At 32.8% G+C, this 20,349-nt stretch overlaps 1 protein-coding gene across 2 annotated transcripts in view; it reads left to right on the plus strand.

The window, feature by feature from the left end:
* Pep (Protein on ecdysone puffs) overlaps nucleotides 1-20,349 on the plus strand; it is a 92,389-nt gene that overhangs the window by 51,984 nt on the left and 20,056 nt on the right. For both annotated transcript variants that reach the window (XM_090400209.1, XM_090400218.1), the window contains exon 6: nucleotides 222-364. In XM_090400209.1, the coding sequence (XP_090256335.1) occupies nucleotides 222-364 (143 nt within the window). The remainder of the gene's footprint in view (nucleotides 1-221; nucleotides 365-20,349) is intronic.

Raw genomic sequence — 20,349 nt, forward strand, 5'->3', positions numbered from 1 at the left:
ATTTGTAAAATTAACATTCATTTAGGATATCTATTTAAATTTAACATTAATTTTTATATTAGGACAATTAGCTTTTTTTTTTTTTTATTAAGTAAGGTCTTATTCAGGTTATATTTTTAGCTACTTAGGGAAATTCCCTATTCTGTTTGGTCTCAGTGACTAAAGTTGATCCTGAATGACAGGACAGTAGTTATTCTGCAACTGGAAATTTCTCTTTACAGAGATTTCGTAATCACATGAACAGCAGGGCCCACAGATCGAAAATGGAAACTTTGCTGGTGCTACAGCGAGAGAAAACACAAGCTCTGGAGGCCAGAATGAAAGCCTCCCAACAACACCTGAAGATGGTTGAAATAAGGGAAAGGTATAGAATTGCTTGTAAAAGCACAGTTCTTTTTTACCTGATGGTTTAGTATTTCTTGCTGTGCTATTGATGCACTTATATGATTTTTTTGCCTCTGAGCCATGAATCTGCCTTTGTATTCTTTATAATGTGCTGCGTTTGTTGCAGTAATTTTGAACTGCTATTCTAATATAATCTTGCGTATTTTTAACCAGCAATTGATACCTGCTGGATGACATCTTGTGAATACTGTATGTTTTTTTTTTTTTTCAATTCTATGAAAAAAAATTAATTTAGCAGGATAAAAACCTGCACTTCTCTTATTCTGTGATATGTTTGAATGTATCCATAATCACCAGTAACAATTGCTGTATTATTGAAATAATATCTGCACTGTGGAATATTATTATTTGAACAAATTTATTTGCTTATAATTGAATGTTTTCAAGACACTATAATTTAATACAAATTTCTTGAAACACACCATGGGAGAGATCAAATGATTCCTTTTTTATTGTCTTCTATTCTGACTGCTTTATGCAGCTACTGTCCTGTCAGCCTAAATGTAACTACTCTGTGGATTGTATGGATGTATTGGAAATATGTATTGGAATAACAAGGACTTATCCAAAATGTTGGCATGCTAGGCAGGTCAGTTGTATTTCATCTTGTATGTGATGTTTTTGTTAATGCTGAAAATTCAAATCCAGTCTGGTGGTACAAAACCCTTGAAATACACATCTCACTTCCTTAAAATATAGTAGTAGCCAGATTACGTCCAAATCTTTTGATTTTTTATTTTATTTTTTTTAAACAGCTTTAAAAATTACTCTGTAATTGTAATATGCATACTTTAATTATAATTCAGTAATGCAGATAGAGTAGTATGAATCTTTTATTTTGTAATTAAAGTTAGAAAATAAGTGCAACAGATTTCTTTGCTTTCATCAAATACTGCTTCTTAGTGAGTAAAAAACTAGATCAAGAAGTTAATTTTTAACACACTAAATAACAAAATGATTTTCTTGGAATTAATTACTATAGTATTTGTAACTTATAATAAAACAATTAAATTGCATTAGAGTATGTTTGCATGCTGTGAAGTCTGCTTGTGAACATAAGGAAAAAATGTTTAGTTTTGTTTACAAATTAAAATAAAATTGAACTAATTTTCCTTTGCAATAGTCACATTAGATTTCTTTATGGGATAGTACAATTTAATTGGGTGTGTCAATAAGTGTAAGAATATTTTTAATTAATTTGTAATATTAAAGGTATCTCTTGTTTTGTATCTAACTGACTTTAGTATACCAACTTCGCAAATCTGGTATATTAAAAATAGCATTAACCCCCTTCCCCCCCATTACTAGGCACAATTCACTAAAACAACCTTAGTGTAAGACAGCTGATATTCTATGTCAGTTGTGATTGGTTATTGCTATGACTTTTTTACTTCAAGAAGTAAGGAAATCATTGCAATAGATATAGTGCGAGAATATGGTGAATGAAATTTCTATAAATTAACCAAAAGAGAGTGTGAGGAAAGTTTAGAATGCAAAAGGATGAAATCTGCAATTTCTTCGTCTTGTTCTTTCTTTATTTTTGTATACAGGATGCAGCATAAGCCATTTGAATATGAATAATGAAATCAATTTTGCAAATAATTATACTAGTATCTAAGATTTTTAAAGAAATGAAGTTGCATATTATCATTACAATGTGGCATAAAAATATTTGATATATTTCCTTATGCTGCACCTTGTATGAATTATTGTATTTTTTATAACTTTGTATATAGTTTGAACAATTATTGCTTGATTGTTTAAATTATATATAAATTAATTCCTAGAAATTCGTGCATGGTAGTTCTAATTTGAGGTGCCGAAATAATAATTTAATTACTTGGTATCATCATAGAAATATTTGAGTGATAGGTAGTTTTTTTCATTCCTTTATACTGTATTTTTAAATTCTGCATGCTCTTTGGAAAATGTCTGTCAATTAGTTCGTGCCCACTGGATTATTTCATTACACTGAAAAATAATTAATAGAAATTTTTTGAGTTAAACTGAAATGTTCTTTGATATTTAAGTATTAGTATATTATGTTTTCTGTATTTCACATAGGGTTTTGGTCTAACTAATTTCTTCCAATTATTAAATTTGTTTTGGGCTTTCAGGATATATGTTGGGAGGTTTTTAAAATATGCTAGCTTCTAACTCATGAATCCTTTCTTCATTTCATTTTGTTTTTAATAATAATGGATGCTGAGTAACATTTTTTGAACATTCATGGTTTTTATTCATTGAAAAAAAAATTCATTGGCATATTTTTCTATCCAATGTAACAATCAAAGTGTGATTGTTAGAGTGCTCCTTTTTTAAAAAAAAATTTATTCAGCTTTGTTTTTAACAAAAACATTAAGAAATATATCCATGTTTTTGCATGCAATATACTGGATTATTCATAAATGAGTGAGTTATGAGAGGCAAAGATTTTAACTCTTTCTGACCCGAATTTTTTTTCCAAGTGAAAAAAAAATTTTCTTTCTATTTATTTTGGTTTTAGGTCTAAAAAAGCAAGAGTATTAGGTATTTTTCAAGTATCCTATCCTGAAAAATACATTTCAGGATAGGAATTCTGAAATGATTCCAATTGACATCATTAGGACATTGTGAAGCGTATGTGGAAAGCAATGTAAAAAGTCTTTGTCTTTCTTATAAATTCCTTTTTATTGTTCCAGTGTACATCTAAATGCATTTATATTGAATATAATGATATCTAAATAAGGAAGTTTCCACTTAAAATGTATACAAAATTACTAATGAAATAAATATTGTCATAGTATGACATAAAAACTTAGAGATATTCAATAATAAAGTCGTAACCTATAAATGTTTGCTATATTGGTGTGGTGACTTTCAATATAGTTTTTTACGTTTAAAGAACTATATTGAAAAAACTACATGCATTGACTTGAACTATAGTTTTCAATATAGTTCGTCATTTTACGTGGAATTCCTCGAAACAGTTTTTCTCTTTGTTCAGGCAGAGTGAAACATTACATTTCCCACACTTCATTCTGCTGTAACTCTTGATACACATGTTGCATCTTGACTTGTGCCATTGACCCACATGATCATAGCATACATCAGCAACAGGACGTGGTGCTTTCTCTACCCTCTTATTCTTTGATGGTCCTGGCTTTGACGAGTCAGATGGGCGTCCCCTTTTTAGAAGGCCAGCAGCAATATCACACACAAAATCAAGCAGTGGTTGGTGTTTTTCATTCTGCTGATCACAGTGTCTTCTATAGAAGAGCCATGTATTGACATATGACATGTTGATCAAATGAAATACGATCCTGATGTAGAAGCGACCCTTGATTATTGGTGCAATATAGCTGAACAAGCATGTCATGCAGATCAACACCTCCCATAAAAGTGTTGTATTCTTTGACTATTGATGGACGAGGACATGTTAACATGTTGTTTAGCAGAAACAATCGTCTGACATTTTCAACGGGCTCTTGACTTTTATAAGTGGAGATAAGTTGAACTGCCTTATTGTCAAGCCATTTTCGACCACTCTTCTTTAAAGAAGCACCTGTCTGCAAAGAGCAGACTGCCAATCTGTTTTTCCTGACAGTTCCCACCACATATATGCCCAACTTTTTCAGTTCTACAGCCAGGTTAGATGAAGTGAACCAATTATCAACAAATAACTTATGGTTCCTATGAGGCAAATTCTCAACTACCCTCATGACCACATTGTCACTCATACCTAAGGGACCATCTTTCACTTTTGTCCCCTTCCCCACATAAATTTCAAAATCATACACTATCCCACTTACTCCAGCCCATGCAAATACTTTTATCCACCAGCGGTGTGGCTTGCTCCTTACACACTGTAACATAGATGTATGAGATTTGAGTGGTATCATCATTTCGTCAACTGAGTTGTATTCCTCTGGCTTGATTTTTCAGAAAATGTTTTCTCAGAGATTCCACTAATGGCCTAATTCTGAAGAGTTTGTCATAGTCCTTATGCTCTCTTGGAAATCTTATCATTATTATATATATGCAAATAGTTCCTCAATTTGCAAAATCAATCACGTGTCATACTTCCTGCAATAGGCTCATAACCTGTAGAATCAGCCCAGTACATTCTGTATTTTGGCATCTGAACAACTCCAGCCAAAATATGTATACCAATAAATTTGCACATTTTAATCACAGACGTGTTGATAGACTTTCCTGTTTTTTGTGTAGAATACAAATTTGTTTGGTCAACTAAATTTTCTGATGTTGTTATCAATAAATTTTTCAAAGTAATTCAGTGGGCTTAAGTCGTCATTTGAAGGATCAGAAAATGTGGAATTATAGGTCACATCTATTGCTTCCATGTTTTTGTGTCGCCAGCATAGATTTCTTATGTAATGTATAGGTGGCTGACCTTGATTTAGTGTTTCAAATCGCACACTGAGGGCGTGTCATCTTCATCACCATTCCTCCTATGAATTTCCACAGCACACTGTAGCTTTCTTCATTGAAAGTTTCACCTGCAGCAGCTCATTCATCTGAAGCTCTGCCTCGAACAGCTGCCCTCAATGTTTCCTCGTCCACATTATCTTGCAACTCAACATCTGATATATCCCCTTCCAAGAGAAATACAATTTCTTCAGATGATAATGGCCACGACATATTCTAAAAGAAAAAGCTATCAAACTCATAATTATATTGTGACACACTACAAATGCTTGACTTTATATCAAGAATTTCTATTCTTGATATAACACTTCAAGAGTAATAAATGTGTGCAGAAGAAGCTAATTTTTAAATTGTCTTTCTTGTACTTCACCATTTAGAAATAATTTAAAATTTTTAGAGAAAAAAATTGACAAATAAATTAAAGAAACAAATAGGCTTTGCTATTTGCATTTGCACAAAAAGCCACGTAATCGCGAATAAGCAAGAAGGCCGTATCTAACATATTATTATATACATGTGACTGACTGATTCCAAATGGAATCGTTATATTCTAATAGCAAATATTCAACTTCCGAGCTTATACGCTATAATCCAATATATATGTATATTATTCTACTGTTATCTAAGTCATAAAAACTGATTACTATTAGTACGATTTATACGTATAATACATACCTGTTATTATTTTCGAGACTTTCAAGAGCACCAGGATGTCAACACACAAAAGGAAAATGTGCGTGAACAACCGATCGTGAAGAAACAGCAGACAGCAGCAAGGAATGGAACTACAACATACGATACCAATTGGAATCATTCGCCACGTAATATGGGCTATGAAAGCCAAGAGAGTTAGTGATTCCAATTGGAATCACTAGGGCAGAAAAGGTTAATTTTTTTTTATACCTGATCCTGTTACATTATTTTGACAGCAAATTTGGTTGTAAAAGCAATGGAATTTGTACGTCACAGAATTGTGCAACTCTTATCAGCAACCCAAGTAAAGCAAAATTTGAAAGCAGTCTTGTATTGCTTTGAGGGGGGGGGAAGAAGGCATTAACCACGCTACTGGCCAAGACGTCAAGTTTATAATGGATGCGAAATGCATATTAAAATTATAATATCATTGATATTACATTGAAATATATGATGGATACGAAGTGTATGATGATGCGTATTTGATCCATAATGGCTAGTGAGGTGGTTACAGATTGGTCTGTATTGAACAATCATTTGGGAGTGTAATAGATGTTGAGAAGACTCCCAATTTGAGAATGGTTATAAAGATTAGCATTTAAGGAAATTGAACATATCCATTAAGATTGTATTGGCTAATGGACATATGTAGGTTGGTCCTAGACATTGTACAGCAATATTTCTCAGATTATAGTTAACAAAATGGCTTCTTCAGATATTTTACCATATCTGATTGTTTCAAGATCTAGAACAATAAGGAATTACCAACATTTTTGTACCATTTAAAGATACTTTGCATAGCAGATTCCAGAAAAATTTATTTGTAATTCAAGGTCCTCTACTTTGTACATTTCCAACTGTAAATTCTTATGTCATCTGCTTATTGTAGAACTTAGTTTTTTACATAGTTAATTGAACTTAATGGATTTTATGAAAGGCATTTTGGTGAATGCACTGCAATCATCCATTAAGAAACATCCTGAAGATAAAATTGGAGGTGAAAAAGTGAAATTTTGCACTCAATGTTGCTAGTATTTGGATTAATTTGCTCTTTTCATATAAATCAACTTTACTCCCAATGAATCTATTTTTGCTATTATCTATATAATAGAATTAGCTCATTTAACTATTTCCATATTGAATTTGACATCAGTCAGTTTTACTGAGGTAGCTAAAATGTGTTTCTTTTTTATATCAATTCTGCAGAAAACATTTTTTTTACATTCCTAGCAAGGCATATACAGTATATTCTGGTTAATTGGGACAGATTGAGATTAGAACTGTTTTAGAAAGTTTCATGTTAATAGTTAAAATTATATAAAAAGACAAACTAACATTTCAGAGATGTGCAAATAATATTCATTTATTTGAAGTAATTGCAATAGTGAAATTTGTACATATTTAAATTTTTCTCAGTGTCAGTATGAACAGATCTGTTGTCCTCATAATTCTATTAACAAAATGCAGAATACAGAAAATATTAATAATGATATGTAAACATTTAATTTATGTAACTTCAACTTAATATGCCTACAATTCCACGAGACAACCAACCATCTGTTGCCTTAATCCAATTATAAGGGAGAAACAGATTCTTACTTTTAGTAAATCCATTCTTGCTGTTGTATGAAGCATACAGTCAAAAATTTTGGTACTATAGTTATCTCTGCCAGACTACACTTTTCTAAATTAGTCTAACATGAAAGATAACAATTCTCAACTAGCTGGAAACTGCCCGTTAGAGGAGTGAGGAGTCACATACAAAGATGAACAAGGGTATTGTGAATCATTTAAGCTGTGTTTTGGCATGGTATGACTTTCTACTCATTGTGGCAGTAAACCTTAAAGCAACTAATCATTTACAAACAATTCCCTCTTTCGGATATTGTTGAATGTGGCATCTCTTGTCCCAAATAAGTGAAGACGCTGGCAATTTGGTTTAGTTCTTTATGACTTGTCCCAAATAAATGTCTGACACAGTTAACTGGATTCTACTGTATTTGTAACTGGTTATTAAACAGTTGTTCACATCAGCATCCTGAAGACTGAATACAATATATTTAGGTGTTAATACTATGTGCACAAAGTAAAGATTTTAGTTTCTCTTGAGTATTATATTAGGTTCAATGCATCTTCCTTTCATAACGAGATCCATAAAGATGAATAGTTGAGAGATGTGCATTTTTTTTTTTTTTTTCATAATTATCTTTCTATACATCAATTCAAACTGCAGTTACAGTTTATATATATTTGCTCCTGCTTACCCCATACAGCTAGCTCTTTCAACAGCTTTTTACCTGGTACGACTATGTCCATTTTGACTGAATCTAGTTTGTTCATTCTCAAGTTTCCACAATATTTTGTAGCTTCTATATATCTTACAATTCTCACTGTACTTAAAGATGAATTTATAGATTTAACTCTTTAATATACTTTCGTATTTGATAATTTCATGGGCTTCTACTTCAAATTGATATGCATTCCTCTTGAATACTTTCTACCAAATTTTATGTTGCTGTTTGTTTTGAACATTTAACTCGCACTGTAGCAAATAGAAAGTCCTGACTTCATATTTCAGGTGCCAAAAAGAACACTAGTCTCCATGATATTCAATTCATCTCACACATGCATACCCATGGATGTTTCTATTAAATCAATGGATTCTGACACTTTGTTTGATATGATTAGAATATCTGGCAGAATGTCAAAATGCTTTCTTCCTGTGAGGATAAGAAGGCAATATTTGTACAGAGGATAGCTGCTTGTTAACAGCTGCTTTTTATCTCTTCAAATGGTGGCATGTTTTTTTAAAGGAAAAGTGAATGGCTAGAAGAGAGCAAATGCATTTTTGAAGTCGCAGTTACCATTTTTGATTATAAATTCATTTTCATGAGAGCACTAAATTGAAACAATTTTTATGTATTTGCTATATATTATTATTAATGTATTAAAATTAGGGGACAAATGTTTCAGGATTATTTACAAGAAATATACTGGTATCAATAAGAGCCAAAAGCTTCATTTGGCATGATAAAATAGAATACCACATATTTCTATCTGTGTACTAGTATATTTCTTGTATATTGGAATCATAGAGATATATATATATATATATATATATACAAGAGAAGTGTTCCTGTATTCCAGAGATCTAAAATTTTCATTCTTTATTGCAGTTATTTGCAGTATAATTTTTGAATTCCGATCAGTATCTAGTGTAGATACTGAATATAGTTCTTTATCAGGTATTGCTGTCTGTATCATTTGGGATGAGACAACTTCAGTACCATTGTTATCCTAAATGCAAAATACTAGCACAAATGATATCTATGTTTATTGTAACGGCAATAAGACAGCTTTGTAGTTTACAAAGCATAATTCAAAACTTCTTCTTTTGGATGAGAAAATCTTGGTAAGGCAGTGTTTATTTGCAGCTGAGTTAACATGTAGTTATTAAATGTAGCAGCTTGATATCAGTGAATTTGGAATTTTTTTGCAGAAAAGTTGAATCTTGAACAGCCTAGACACACACAAAAGTAAATATTAATCTTTGATATTGTTAGCATATTATTGCTGAAAATTCAATCTATGTCCACTACTGTGAAAAAAATGGCTTGCCATCATGTTTGTCCTTGTCAATCTTTATAAAATAAAATTCAGGTGATTCAATCCAATTTAAATAATTCATTTTTAAATAATCTATTATGAATTTGCCACTCTAGACCATGATATTCCCATTTATAGATGTCTAGAAAAAAGATTGGAAATACTGTATGATTTCATGACATTCCCAGAACATTTTTACCTATATGAGCATCATTGTGCTTAGCTTCATCTTGAATTTCACAACCACTGCCAAGTCACTGACCTCATATGCCAATAATGGCTGAATTTCTCTGTTAGAATTTGATAGTGTGAACTAGCTGTAGCTGGAAAGATCAAAGTTCAAATCTGGAATGTAGATTACCATATAAAGAACTGTTGAATTGAAAACTATCATTTCTCATGGCTGATATGGGGGTTTTCCTCCTGGGACTTTTCATTTTACAAAGCAAAATTAAAGTGAACATGTATGTAACAGGTATCATACATAGGTCTCAGCATTAGTCGTGTGGAATTCAGTTTCACTGTTAAATGTTTGATCTTTAAATTTGGGCAGACAAATTAACAGCATGTTAACAAATTAACAATGATATTCGACCAGAAATGCTGAAGTATGGTGGTATAAGAGTATTACAGTGGCTGCACTGCATAGTTCAGAAAGCCTGGACAGAGGGACGAATTCCCGATGATTGGAGTAGAGCTCTCATAGTACCCATATATAAAAAGGGAAATAAAACTGAATGTGAGAATTACAGAGGTATTTCTCTACTGAGTGTTTTCCTGGCAAGATCTATGCAAGTATACTTGAGAAACGGTTGAGAAGAATTGTGGAAGAAAAGCTTGGTGAAGAACAAGCTGGATTCAGGCCAAATAGAGGCTGTCAGGATCAGATCTTCACTTTACGACAAATAGTCGAGAAAGCATGGGAATATAACAAAGATCTGTATTTAAGTTTTGTCGATCTGGAAAAGGCATATGACAAGGTGCCAAGAGAGAAGCTATTCAATACGCTGCAGTTATATGGTGTGAATGGGGCATTATACCAAGCAATACTTAGTCTTTATTTGAGTTGTAAGTCAGCAGTCAGAATTGAAGGAAGTACAGGAAGATGGTTTAATGTTAAATCTGGTGTGAGACAAGGATGTACATTATCCCCTCTGTTATTCATTATCTATATGGATCACATTATGAAGGAAAGTGGTATTAAACATGATATCAAAATTGGAGATGTTAATGTCAGCTCTTTGCTTTATGCAGATGATGTTATACTTCTAAATAAATCTGCTACAAGTCTGCAAGATTCTCTGACTAAATTGAATAGCTGTTGTAATAGATATGGTATGAAGGTCAGCAATAAAAAGACAAAGACAATGAAAATAGGCAGAATCATTGAAAATGTCAACTGTGTTGTGAATGGAGAACCTGTGGAACAAGTAAAACATTTCAGCTATTTAGGCACGATTTTTACCGAAGATGGTAAATTAAATATAGAAATAGATAACAGAATCAGCAAAGCTGGTATGGTGGGAAGTCAATTGAATAAATTCATATGGAATAAGAGAGAAATTAGTCGGAACACTAAGTTAGCTGTATACAAGACAGTGTTCAAACCAGTTTTAACTTATGGATCTGAGAGCTGGGTCAGAAGTAAAACACTTGATCAAAGACTAGAGACCACAGATATGAGAGTCCTGAGAAAGATTATAGGCGTGAACAGATGGCATCGATGGCAGTATCATATTAAAAACGAGGATATTAGGAAAGAACTTGACATTGTCAGCATCCAGGAATGCGTTAGCAGAGCTAATCTCAGGTGGTATGGTCACTTAAATAGAATGGGCGAGGAAAGATTAGCAAAACAAGTGTTCTCTGCCAAGGTGGCAGCAAAACGACCCAGAGGAAGGCCAAGATATAAGTGGATTGATACGATACAAAGTGCTTTAGACGATAGAAATATAAGATCTGATAATGTTGGAGTCTTGACAAGTAACAGACTGATTTGGAGGAAAATTGTAGATAGGAAATTAATAATGATGTAATTTTTTTCATGTAGTACTATCATATCCTGTACACCCCTTGAGGGTACATGGCAGGAATTTGATGATGATGATGAAATTAACAGCAGTTAATGCAAAAGCATCGGTGGTACACACCTGAAAATGACAGTTTGCAGTGACAATCACTAATCCACCTATGGTATAAAGGTGTTTCCATTTTTGAAGCTATGGTTATACCTTCTTTGTATAAAAGCATTAAGGCAGTTTTGAATTGTTGATGCTCATTAAATTTTTTTCTTGATTTTCCCACCTTTGAGTTGCATTTTCTACAAATATTGGATATGTTTTCATATAATGCCATCATATCCTGAGAATACATACATACAAAGAATTTGAAAAATTCAGTTTTGCAAACCTTATAAATTTGAGGATGAACACTGAAGAAAGTCTGTTGTGTCTTTCTGAGAAAATGTTTAGTAATTTTTCTACAGTAATGAAAGTACACTGATAATTTGTTTAGACTGGACAAAATCTGTTTTGCATTTCAACATGAAAAGGAGAGTTGGTGAAATTTTTTAATTGACTGCAAAAATTAAAATTGCTGGTCAAATCACTCATTGGGTTAATTGTATGTAGTAATTCATATGTAATCTAAGTAAACAAAGTACTTACTAGAAACATTAAAAATCACAACATAAATTGGTGCAAGGGTTGATTGCTTTCATTTTTCTGTTTAGAAGTAGAAAGATTAAGAATGATTCTTTCCTGTTGCTTAGACTCGAGAATTTGCAAGTTTATGGTTTTTACTTGGTTTGTTTTATTAGCATAAATGTTTTAATTTCCATCTTTCAATATTAAATGTAAGTATATATGGATTTTAAATATCAGCTATCTATAACCTTTGCATGCATGCATTTCTGTAGCATGATTCTGAACAGTATCAATCTGTTAATATGTCTGACTTGGAAAAGTTTCCGGTTAAAAAGAAAATGGGCTAATATTTCTTTCAGGATGATGTTTATAAAATTTCTTGTAACAACAAACATTTAAATTTTCAAGACAACTCATGATAAAGCTATTATCCTTGGTAATAAATAGCAACAGCATTTTTATTTAAATTTAACCTTTAAAACTCTTCTAGGATGAAAGCACAAAACATCAATTTACCTTGCTATATTTCCAGTTCTTTTAAAGCATGAAACATGTGAGGCCTAGTTTCCAGCTTTGATTTATATCCCGTTTGAATTTAACATGGTTTAGAAATTCTTAAACTTGAAATACAGGTCTTGCATGAAATTTGATGTGTAAAAAAATTAACTTTTGAACAAGGATATCTAAATGAAGAAAAATGTGATTCAAGCTTTTGTGGTAGATAGCATGTGTATGTTGCACAAAAGGATTACTATCATTCAGTACATTTACACTCATTGTAAAAGAAGCTTACAGATACCTGAATACTTCAAATTTTTTTAGATAATCCTTAATTTATATGTTAATAAACATTTTTGACAATTCTCGCAGAATTGTCCATTGTTCAATGATGTTGGCCTAATTCTGACCTGATATTCTAACACATTTTAATTTTCACCTTTATTCCGAGTATAGTTTATTGCAGAAGTGCATTATCCTATTGGTTAACATAGATTTTTCCATGTACTACAAGAGGAATTCTAAACCAGAAGTATCTACCTTTAGAGGTGGATTTACATCATCTTGTAAATTACACTAGATATATGGATGTAAGATTGAACCCTCAAGAGAAGTATTGGATTATGGGATTGGAAATGTTGTCGTTTTGCATTTATCAGTTTTTATTCCAGTAATTGGTTGTTTTCAGTTTTTAAAAATATCAATCTGTTCTCTAATGCTCATCTTATGTGTTAAAAAAAGTTATCACCTGATTGCTACCATAGATATAGTATTGAGAGATGCAATGGTCTAACTTGAATTCAACATGCTTAGAACTTCTGGTCTTATTGTTACTATGTAATAATTATCAAAAAATTATAGCAATATGCTACTGAGTAAATTGAATCATTGATTGCATCCATTTTGTTTTCCATATTTATATGAACATTTTCAGTAATAAATCTGTTTTAAGTTTGTAATTTGCCCAAAATAAATATTCTTTCTCTCTTATATTTCTTCTCTTATTATTACTTTGTCTTCTGTTGTTTTACGTGCCAATTGGTTTCTCATCTATTAATAACTTCCAGTTCACTTTGAGGGGGTTGCTAGTTTCTTCTCTGGTCACTCTTTGCATGCCATGGTGGTTTGATCCCATATCTGAGTTTTCCATGAATGCCAGTGTACTCGTAAGCTCTATGCTTTCTCATCTACATTCTTTCTCCTATATATCTGTGATCTCTCACTAACATCTAGTTCTGTTAATAGGTTTCCTGGTTACAATACAATCTTTCCTATTATTTATGATATCTCAGGTGACCAGAGATTTTGAATCCTCTGTGGCTAATGTGCTAGAAATTCTCGTGGTGCGAAGATATTTCATCTTAATGCTATCAAAACAATCTGTTATCTTGAAAGACCGTGCCTCTTTGGTAATCAAGATTGACAAATAAAATTTCTAAAATAAAACAAAAATTGCAGTTTTCTCCATTGAAAATGCAACATTTTCATAAGATGTTAATAGAGTCCTTAATCACTTGACTATACATTGTTGCAGGATGGGTCTTCACAATAACCGAAGGCACATGACGTGGATAGGTTTTGTGTTAAACTATACATTTAAAAATGTATGATATTTGCAATTATGCTATTGCATAATTTTATTCTCTTATTCTTTAAAAATATCATGTTCACCTTTGATAAATTTTCTCCCCTAAAAATAAGATTGTTCCTGTTTTTCTCTGTGTACTGGATATATAAATTAACTTATTTTCTTGATTACTTTCTCTAATGACACTGATTATGCCATGACTTGAAAAGGTAGTATATATAGTGACCAAACTTCACTTTCATTAAAGGATCGCATGTTCTGTATCTTTTAATGAAATGTATATGTGATAGCTTAGAAAATTCACTTCCCACAGATTGAAGAAGTTAACCCTTTATGGGTAGGATTTAGAAGAGGACCATCACAGTATTTCTCTCAGATTTGATATTCATGAATTCTTTGTGGAATCTATTTCACTGATATTATTTGCTTCTTACCTCTACCAGTTGTTTATATATTGACACGTGAGTTTGAAGTGCAAGAGTTTTTCAAAACACTGGTGCAATACACTTCATAAGGGGGATTTCATACCCCCCCCCAAAAAAAACGTTATGTGTTTGTTTCCTGATCTGAGCCACATCTGGCAAGTGTGAACTAACCAGAAAACAGATTAACTTGTTCATTCCCTATAATTTTAGTTTATATTAGTTCATTTATAATAAACATCTGGGAGAAAAGCATACATTTGCAAAAAATCTCAGAATTTAATTATCTACTTCTTTCAATTACTACAAATTGACACTGGTTTGTAGTATTACCAAGAATATAATTCAATTTTAATCATCATTTCCAGAATATATTATGTACCTTTTCCTTATATGGTTTGCATATTCTTCAACTATATTACCTTTATATCTTTATCTGATCTTGTTAGTTATATATACCCTACTCACTCATACAAATCTCCCTTTCTTTAAACAAGCTAAATTTAGGCCGTTCTTAAGTTTAATCACGTGTAATTTAATTTATGATTCGGGCTTTATCCAAGTATGGGACGCTGCTCTTAAACAATATCCTCTGAGACAGTTCACCTGATAATTATTGACTAATTTCTATTTTAACTGCACCAGCCAATACTGAGGATAGACGAGGCTCTTATCCAATGTGGCTCTCTTAGAGTGATACACAGTAATAAACTTCCAACAATAAATAAACTAATTCCTTTTCACATAACTTCACTTTCCCCTGTGGTCATACATTATTCGGACGGCTAAAATGTGACCCTTGGACCCTAGCTTATATACTTTAATTTCTTATAATACATTAACAAATTGCTTTAAATAAATTAATACCCTAAATAGATTTCTCTATAGACTTCCTGCAAAACAGGTTAAGTCTCACATATTTTTCATATTGAATATTTCTTCACTTCTGTCTTAGTGTTATTTATACATATATACGTGGCATTCGTTGTCAAAACACCAAATTCTCTACCTACAATCAAGGTCAGTTCCTGAATAAATTGATGTTTTGCCCTACTTATTTTTTTGATTATTCAGGATACAACACAGGTCTCTCCCATCTAAGAAAAAATTTTTCTTCTGTAAAATTCTTTTACAGCTTTGTTCTTCCTGTTCTCTAAGATTAATCTTCTTGCATTTTGTTTTTCTATCATCTAAATTATGTTCAGGCAAGGTATGCTCTACAGCTTTCTTAACTTCCTCCTTATTCTTGCAATCCGTGTGGTCATGATTGCCTTGCTCCTTTTTTTTTCTCATGCCTGACATCCCTTTTTTTCGCTTGAGGGAATCAGTTGGGGTGCGTTCTTTATCCTTGAGGTTATTTACCCTAGTCTCCATGCTTCTCTCATTCTCATATCCACAAGTGACCTCTTTACCAGTGAGTGTCACTTCGTCTATCTGATCAATAGTGTCAGGATCCTTCGAACAGGTGGCCTTGCCTGGTATAGTTGTGTTGCATGTAACATACTTAGGATCTCTGTCTGAAATTCTTCCCCTACTTGTTCTCTGGGATTTCCTCTTCATAGGAGCACCTCCTTCACTCATGGTTTGTGACCCTTCCCTATTCGGTTTTTCTACATTTCTCTTTCTTCCTAGAAAGTTTATTTCTTTTTATTATAATCACATGTAAATTTATACTTCTTCAAGAAGTCATCTCCTAGTATCAACCTTGGATGTGGGGGAGAATTTCGTGGTAATACCAGGAATTGATGCTAAGCATACATACCAAGCTCAGGTAATCTGGCTTTTATTCTTACAGATTCTTTTACGTGAACAACCACGGGGGATATTCCAACTTGATTTATGGGTCTCTTTAGATATTTTACTTTGTCCTGTGCATGTGGTTCCAGTTTCCTCAGTAGGCTTTTTGAGATGAAAGAGACTTGGGAACCGGTATCCACCAAAGCTCTAAATCTCCTATTGCAAACTCTTCCTTCTACATAGATTCCAGGGAATTGTTCCTGACCTTTCTGATTTCCTTTTCCTATGTCTCTGGTGCAGATGTGAGATCTATACTCTTTCTGGTAGTCTCCTTTCAGATTCCCTTGTCTGACATAGCATTTTCGTGCAATATGTTCCAGTTTGTTACATTTGTAGCACCTAGGGATTTCTCTTTGATTACCCCTGTCATATTCTCTGTCAAGGACAAAGGAGCATATGTGGTTTCTCGAGTGGATAACTCAGCCAATTTTTGCATTATAGAGTCCATCTTGTCCAGTACAGGTTTTTGTAACTTTTCTACCTCTCTGTGAATTAGTTCATTTGTTCTCTCATCCTTAGTGATAATATTTTCCTGTGATTTTGCAGAGTTTGTCATTAGATGGCCAAGCACAGCGTCGAGGTGTTCCATCATAGGTTGATGTAGTTTTTCCACCTCTTTTTTAACCAACTGGCGAACTTCGCTCAGGGTGGGATTGTTAGCAGTGACCTGACAAATTGACTCTGCTCTGTTTTCCTCACTTTCCTTCTGTGCCTTTGGTCTCTCTTTACAATACTAGGATCCCTATTGCTATCTCTTTTTTTTTCTTTAATCACGTTGAGGGATCCAACATTAACTGCGGGACATATGTCTGAGTAGTTCTCTTTCTTTTACTGCTGCATAGCACTCCTTCAGGGTGGATATCCCTCTTCCAAAAGCTGTTTCTCTCAAATCCCTTTTTAGATCCATCCTAAAGTGCTGGAAGACAGCCCAATCCAAGTGGTGTTTGTCTTACCTGGGACATTCAAGGTATTTGAGAGAGTCAGTATTCTTCCATGGAAGTCAGATACACTTTCTCTATCTCCTTGTGCCATCTTTTGGAGCTTCCATACGTTAGGTCCCACATTCTTAATTTTGGAAAATTGTGAGAGTAAAATCTCTTTAAATCTATTGTAGTCAAGTGTTTCCTTCAGGGTCGGGGATGCGTAGAAGTATGTCTTGGCCTTCCCCACTAATTTGCTGCATAGAAATATGAGTAGCTGGAAATCACTCCAGCAGACAATCTTTCTAAGTTCTTCCATGTATTTGAAGAAGGCAACCACATCATCAGTGTCTTCCCCAGAAAATTGTGGGAATATCTGCTGTGGATTTATGGATCTAAAAAATTCTTTGTTATCGATATTAGAACTTGTAGGTAGAGACATGTTAGTATCTTGGCTTACAATAAAATGTTACAAAATTGTTCAAATATTCTATTTTTCCTTATCTCTTGATTGCCTGATATGAATTCAAAGACCAACTCACTGTGATTGATCGATTTACTAACTTTTATTTTCGGAATCGAATCACATCCTGTCGACTGACTGCGCCATTTGTTAGGTACCAACTCCATATGGTTTGCATATTCTTCAACTATATTTCCTTTATATCTTTATCTAATCTTGTTAGTTATATATACCCTACTTACTCATACAAATCTCCCTTTCTTTAAACAAGCTAAATTTAGGCTGTTCTTAAGTTTAGTCACGTGTAATTTAATTTATGATTAGGGCTTTATCCAAGTATGGGATGCTGCTCTTAAACATATCCTCTGAGACAGTTCACCTGATAATTATTGACAAATTTCTATTTTAACTGAACCAGCCAATACTGAGGATAGACGAGGCTTTTATCCAAGGTGGTTCTCTCAAAGAGTGATACAGTAATAAACTTCCAACAATAAATAAACTAATTCCTGTTCTCTTTATCTTGGCATGCTGTCGTGGCTCTAAATATCAAGTTATACTCGTGGGTCCCTCCCGCTAGGTTCGATGGTAATTTTATGAGTGTGTATTTGAATTCATATGACAAGCTGGACACAGGCAATTGCTATTAAACATATTTATTAAATCAAGAAATTATACATGAAGGTATAATTTCTCCTTTAAGGTCTACAATTCTCCGGTTCACACACGATAGCTGCACGGCCAGATTCTCTGAATTGGAAAGGCTATGTGCTGCTCAGGACTCACTAGTATCGCAGGCACACATCTGGATTACTGTTGCACGATATAGCATAGCTATCCTGGTCTGAGGAAATTGCTAGCCCTAACTCACATGCTATGGCAGACGACTCATAACTTCCACGGCCAGCCTAGAATCTTCTACGCTGGCGGAGACCGAGAGCCAACGTCCACGAGGTCAGGAAAATGGAACCAAAAAGCCTCGTGGGGGGGGGGGGGGAAGGATTGGCGTTTATATTGGCAGCTTCAATCTTGGAGATTCATGCACTTTGCTACGTTTATCGTGCTCCACGTGTGCATGGTGTGTTTTCTTAGAAAGCGTTCTAGCTTCCTTTTCACATAACTTCACTTTGCCTCCGGCCATGTTATTCTGGACGGCTAAAATGTGACCTTTGGACCCTAGCTTATACACTTTGAATTCTTATAATACATGAACAAATTGCTTTAAATAAATTAATACCCTAAATAGATTTCTCTATTAGACTTCCTGCAAAACAGGTTAAGTTCACATATTTTTCATATTGAATATTTCTTCACTTCTATCTTAGTGTTATTTATACATATATACGTGGCATTCGTTGTCAAAACACCACATTTTCTACCTACAATCAAGGTCAGTTCCTGATTAAATTAATGTTTTGTCCTACTTATTTTTTTGATTATTCAGGACACAACAATATATAATAGGTTACTGCATTATACATGTAGGTTGCATATATGTAGCATTTGTTGTCACATACATGCTACATGTGCCAATATGAAATTAAAAAATTCAAAAATTTTAATATTGCATAATTTGTCCATAGCTAAAGAAAAGTTTTTGAAATATTGGTCTTGAATTAGTTTTTAATTGCATAAGTTATCCTTGAGTGTTTTGTGCCAAATCTTATTTTATAAGAAATTCTGAGGTTACTGAATTGCAGATTTTTTGCTGTTTTTTTTTTTTTTTTTCCTACTAATTCTCCATCTAAAATAGTTACTGATTTGGCACCTGTGCTTTTGCTAAGCAGAATTATTCATGACTTAAGAAACCTCATAAAAACAATGCAGATGGCATTTTTCAACATTCAAAAGTATAATTTGAAATTTTTATTTATTCATGCTTTAGTCACAGTGCTATTTGCTTATTTATTAGATTAGATTATTTTACAAAATTGAGGCAATGAATTTTTGTTGGTATTGAGTATTTATTACTGTTTCACTAGTAATTATTTATAGTAATACAAAAATGTTTATATGTGGTACATAATTGATATTGTACTTTGAAGGAAGGCAAATTTTGAATACTTGGAGTCAGTACATTAAACCTAATACATATATGTACCTTTGTGTATGAATTAGTAATGCTGTTACAAAAACATTGATTTTGTAAGTAAACAAAACAAGTTTTGGTATGCATGAGAGAGAGATTTGTGAAATTGTTAGGTGTCTAAACAACTAACAATTTGCTTCTTTGCAATTTCCATATTGAGTATTACTTTCCATTAATGATACTAATCTGTTAGACATGCAGATTGGTGTTGCAATTTGAAATGCAGGAAAAATGTGTGCTAATTGCTCCACTTTTGGAAATTTTTTGATATCAAATATCTTGAGGAATATTCATCTATTAGCAAAGAGTGAAATATTTGATTTTAACCATATGTGATATGTAAAGTTTCTTCTGAAATAGTCATAACTGCTTCACAGTGTTATAAATTAGAACACTGATTTAGGTAGGAATTGATTTTCAATTGAATTCATAGCAACATTGTACCTTTCCTAGATTAGATGTGGTCGACTCCACTATATTATAATTGAGTTCTATAGTGAGTTAGCTATCGAAACTGATGGTTCTTTTTCTTTACAGATAAATAACTGGTTTAAATAAAAGGTTTAAGGATAATCAACAATTTTATATTTATTGTTATCTTCGAGAAATAGTTGCTAGTGTTCATTCTGCCATGTATACAAGCTTGACATCTGAAATCATATTTACATAATATCTTGTTAGCTATTAGTTCATATATGCCTTTGAACTATTATTGCTAAGTCCAGTATGCGATACATCAATATGGTCTTTTTATAATCTCATTTGTAATAAATGGTTATACTTTTTGTAATCTTC

The sequence above is a fragment of the Typopeltis vanoorti genome, chromosome 1, assembly GCF_054136105.1.
Source record: "Typopeltis vanoorti isolate ZY-2024b chromosome 1, IOZ_Tvanoo_1.0, whole genome shotgun sequence".
NCBI classification, from domain to species: Eukaryota; Metazoa; Arthropoda; class Arachnida; order Uropygi; family Thelyphonidae; genus Typopeltis; species Typopeltis vanoorti.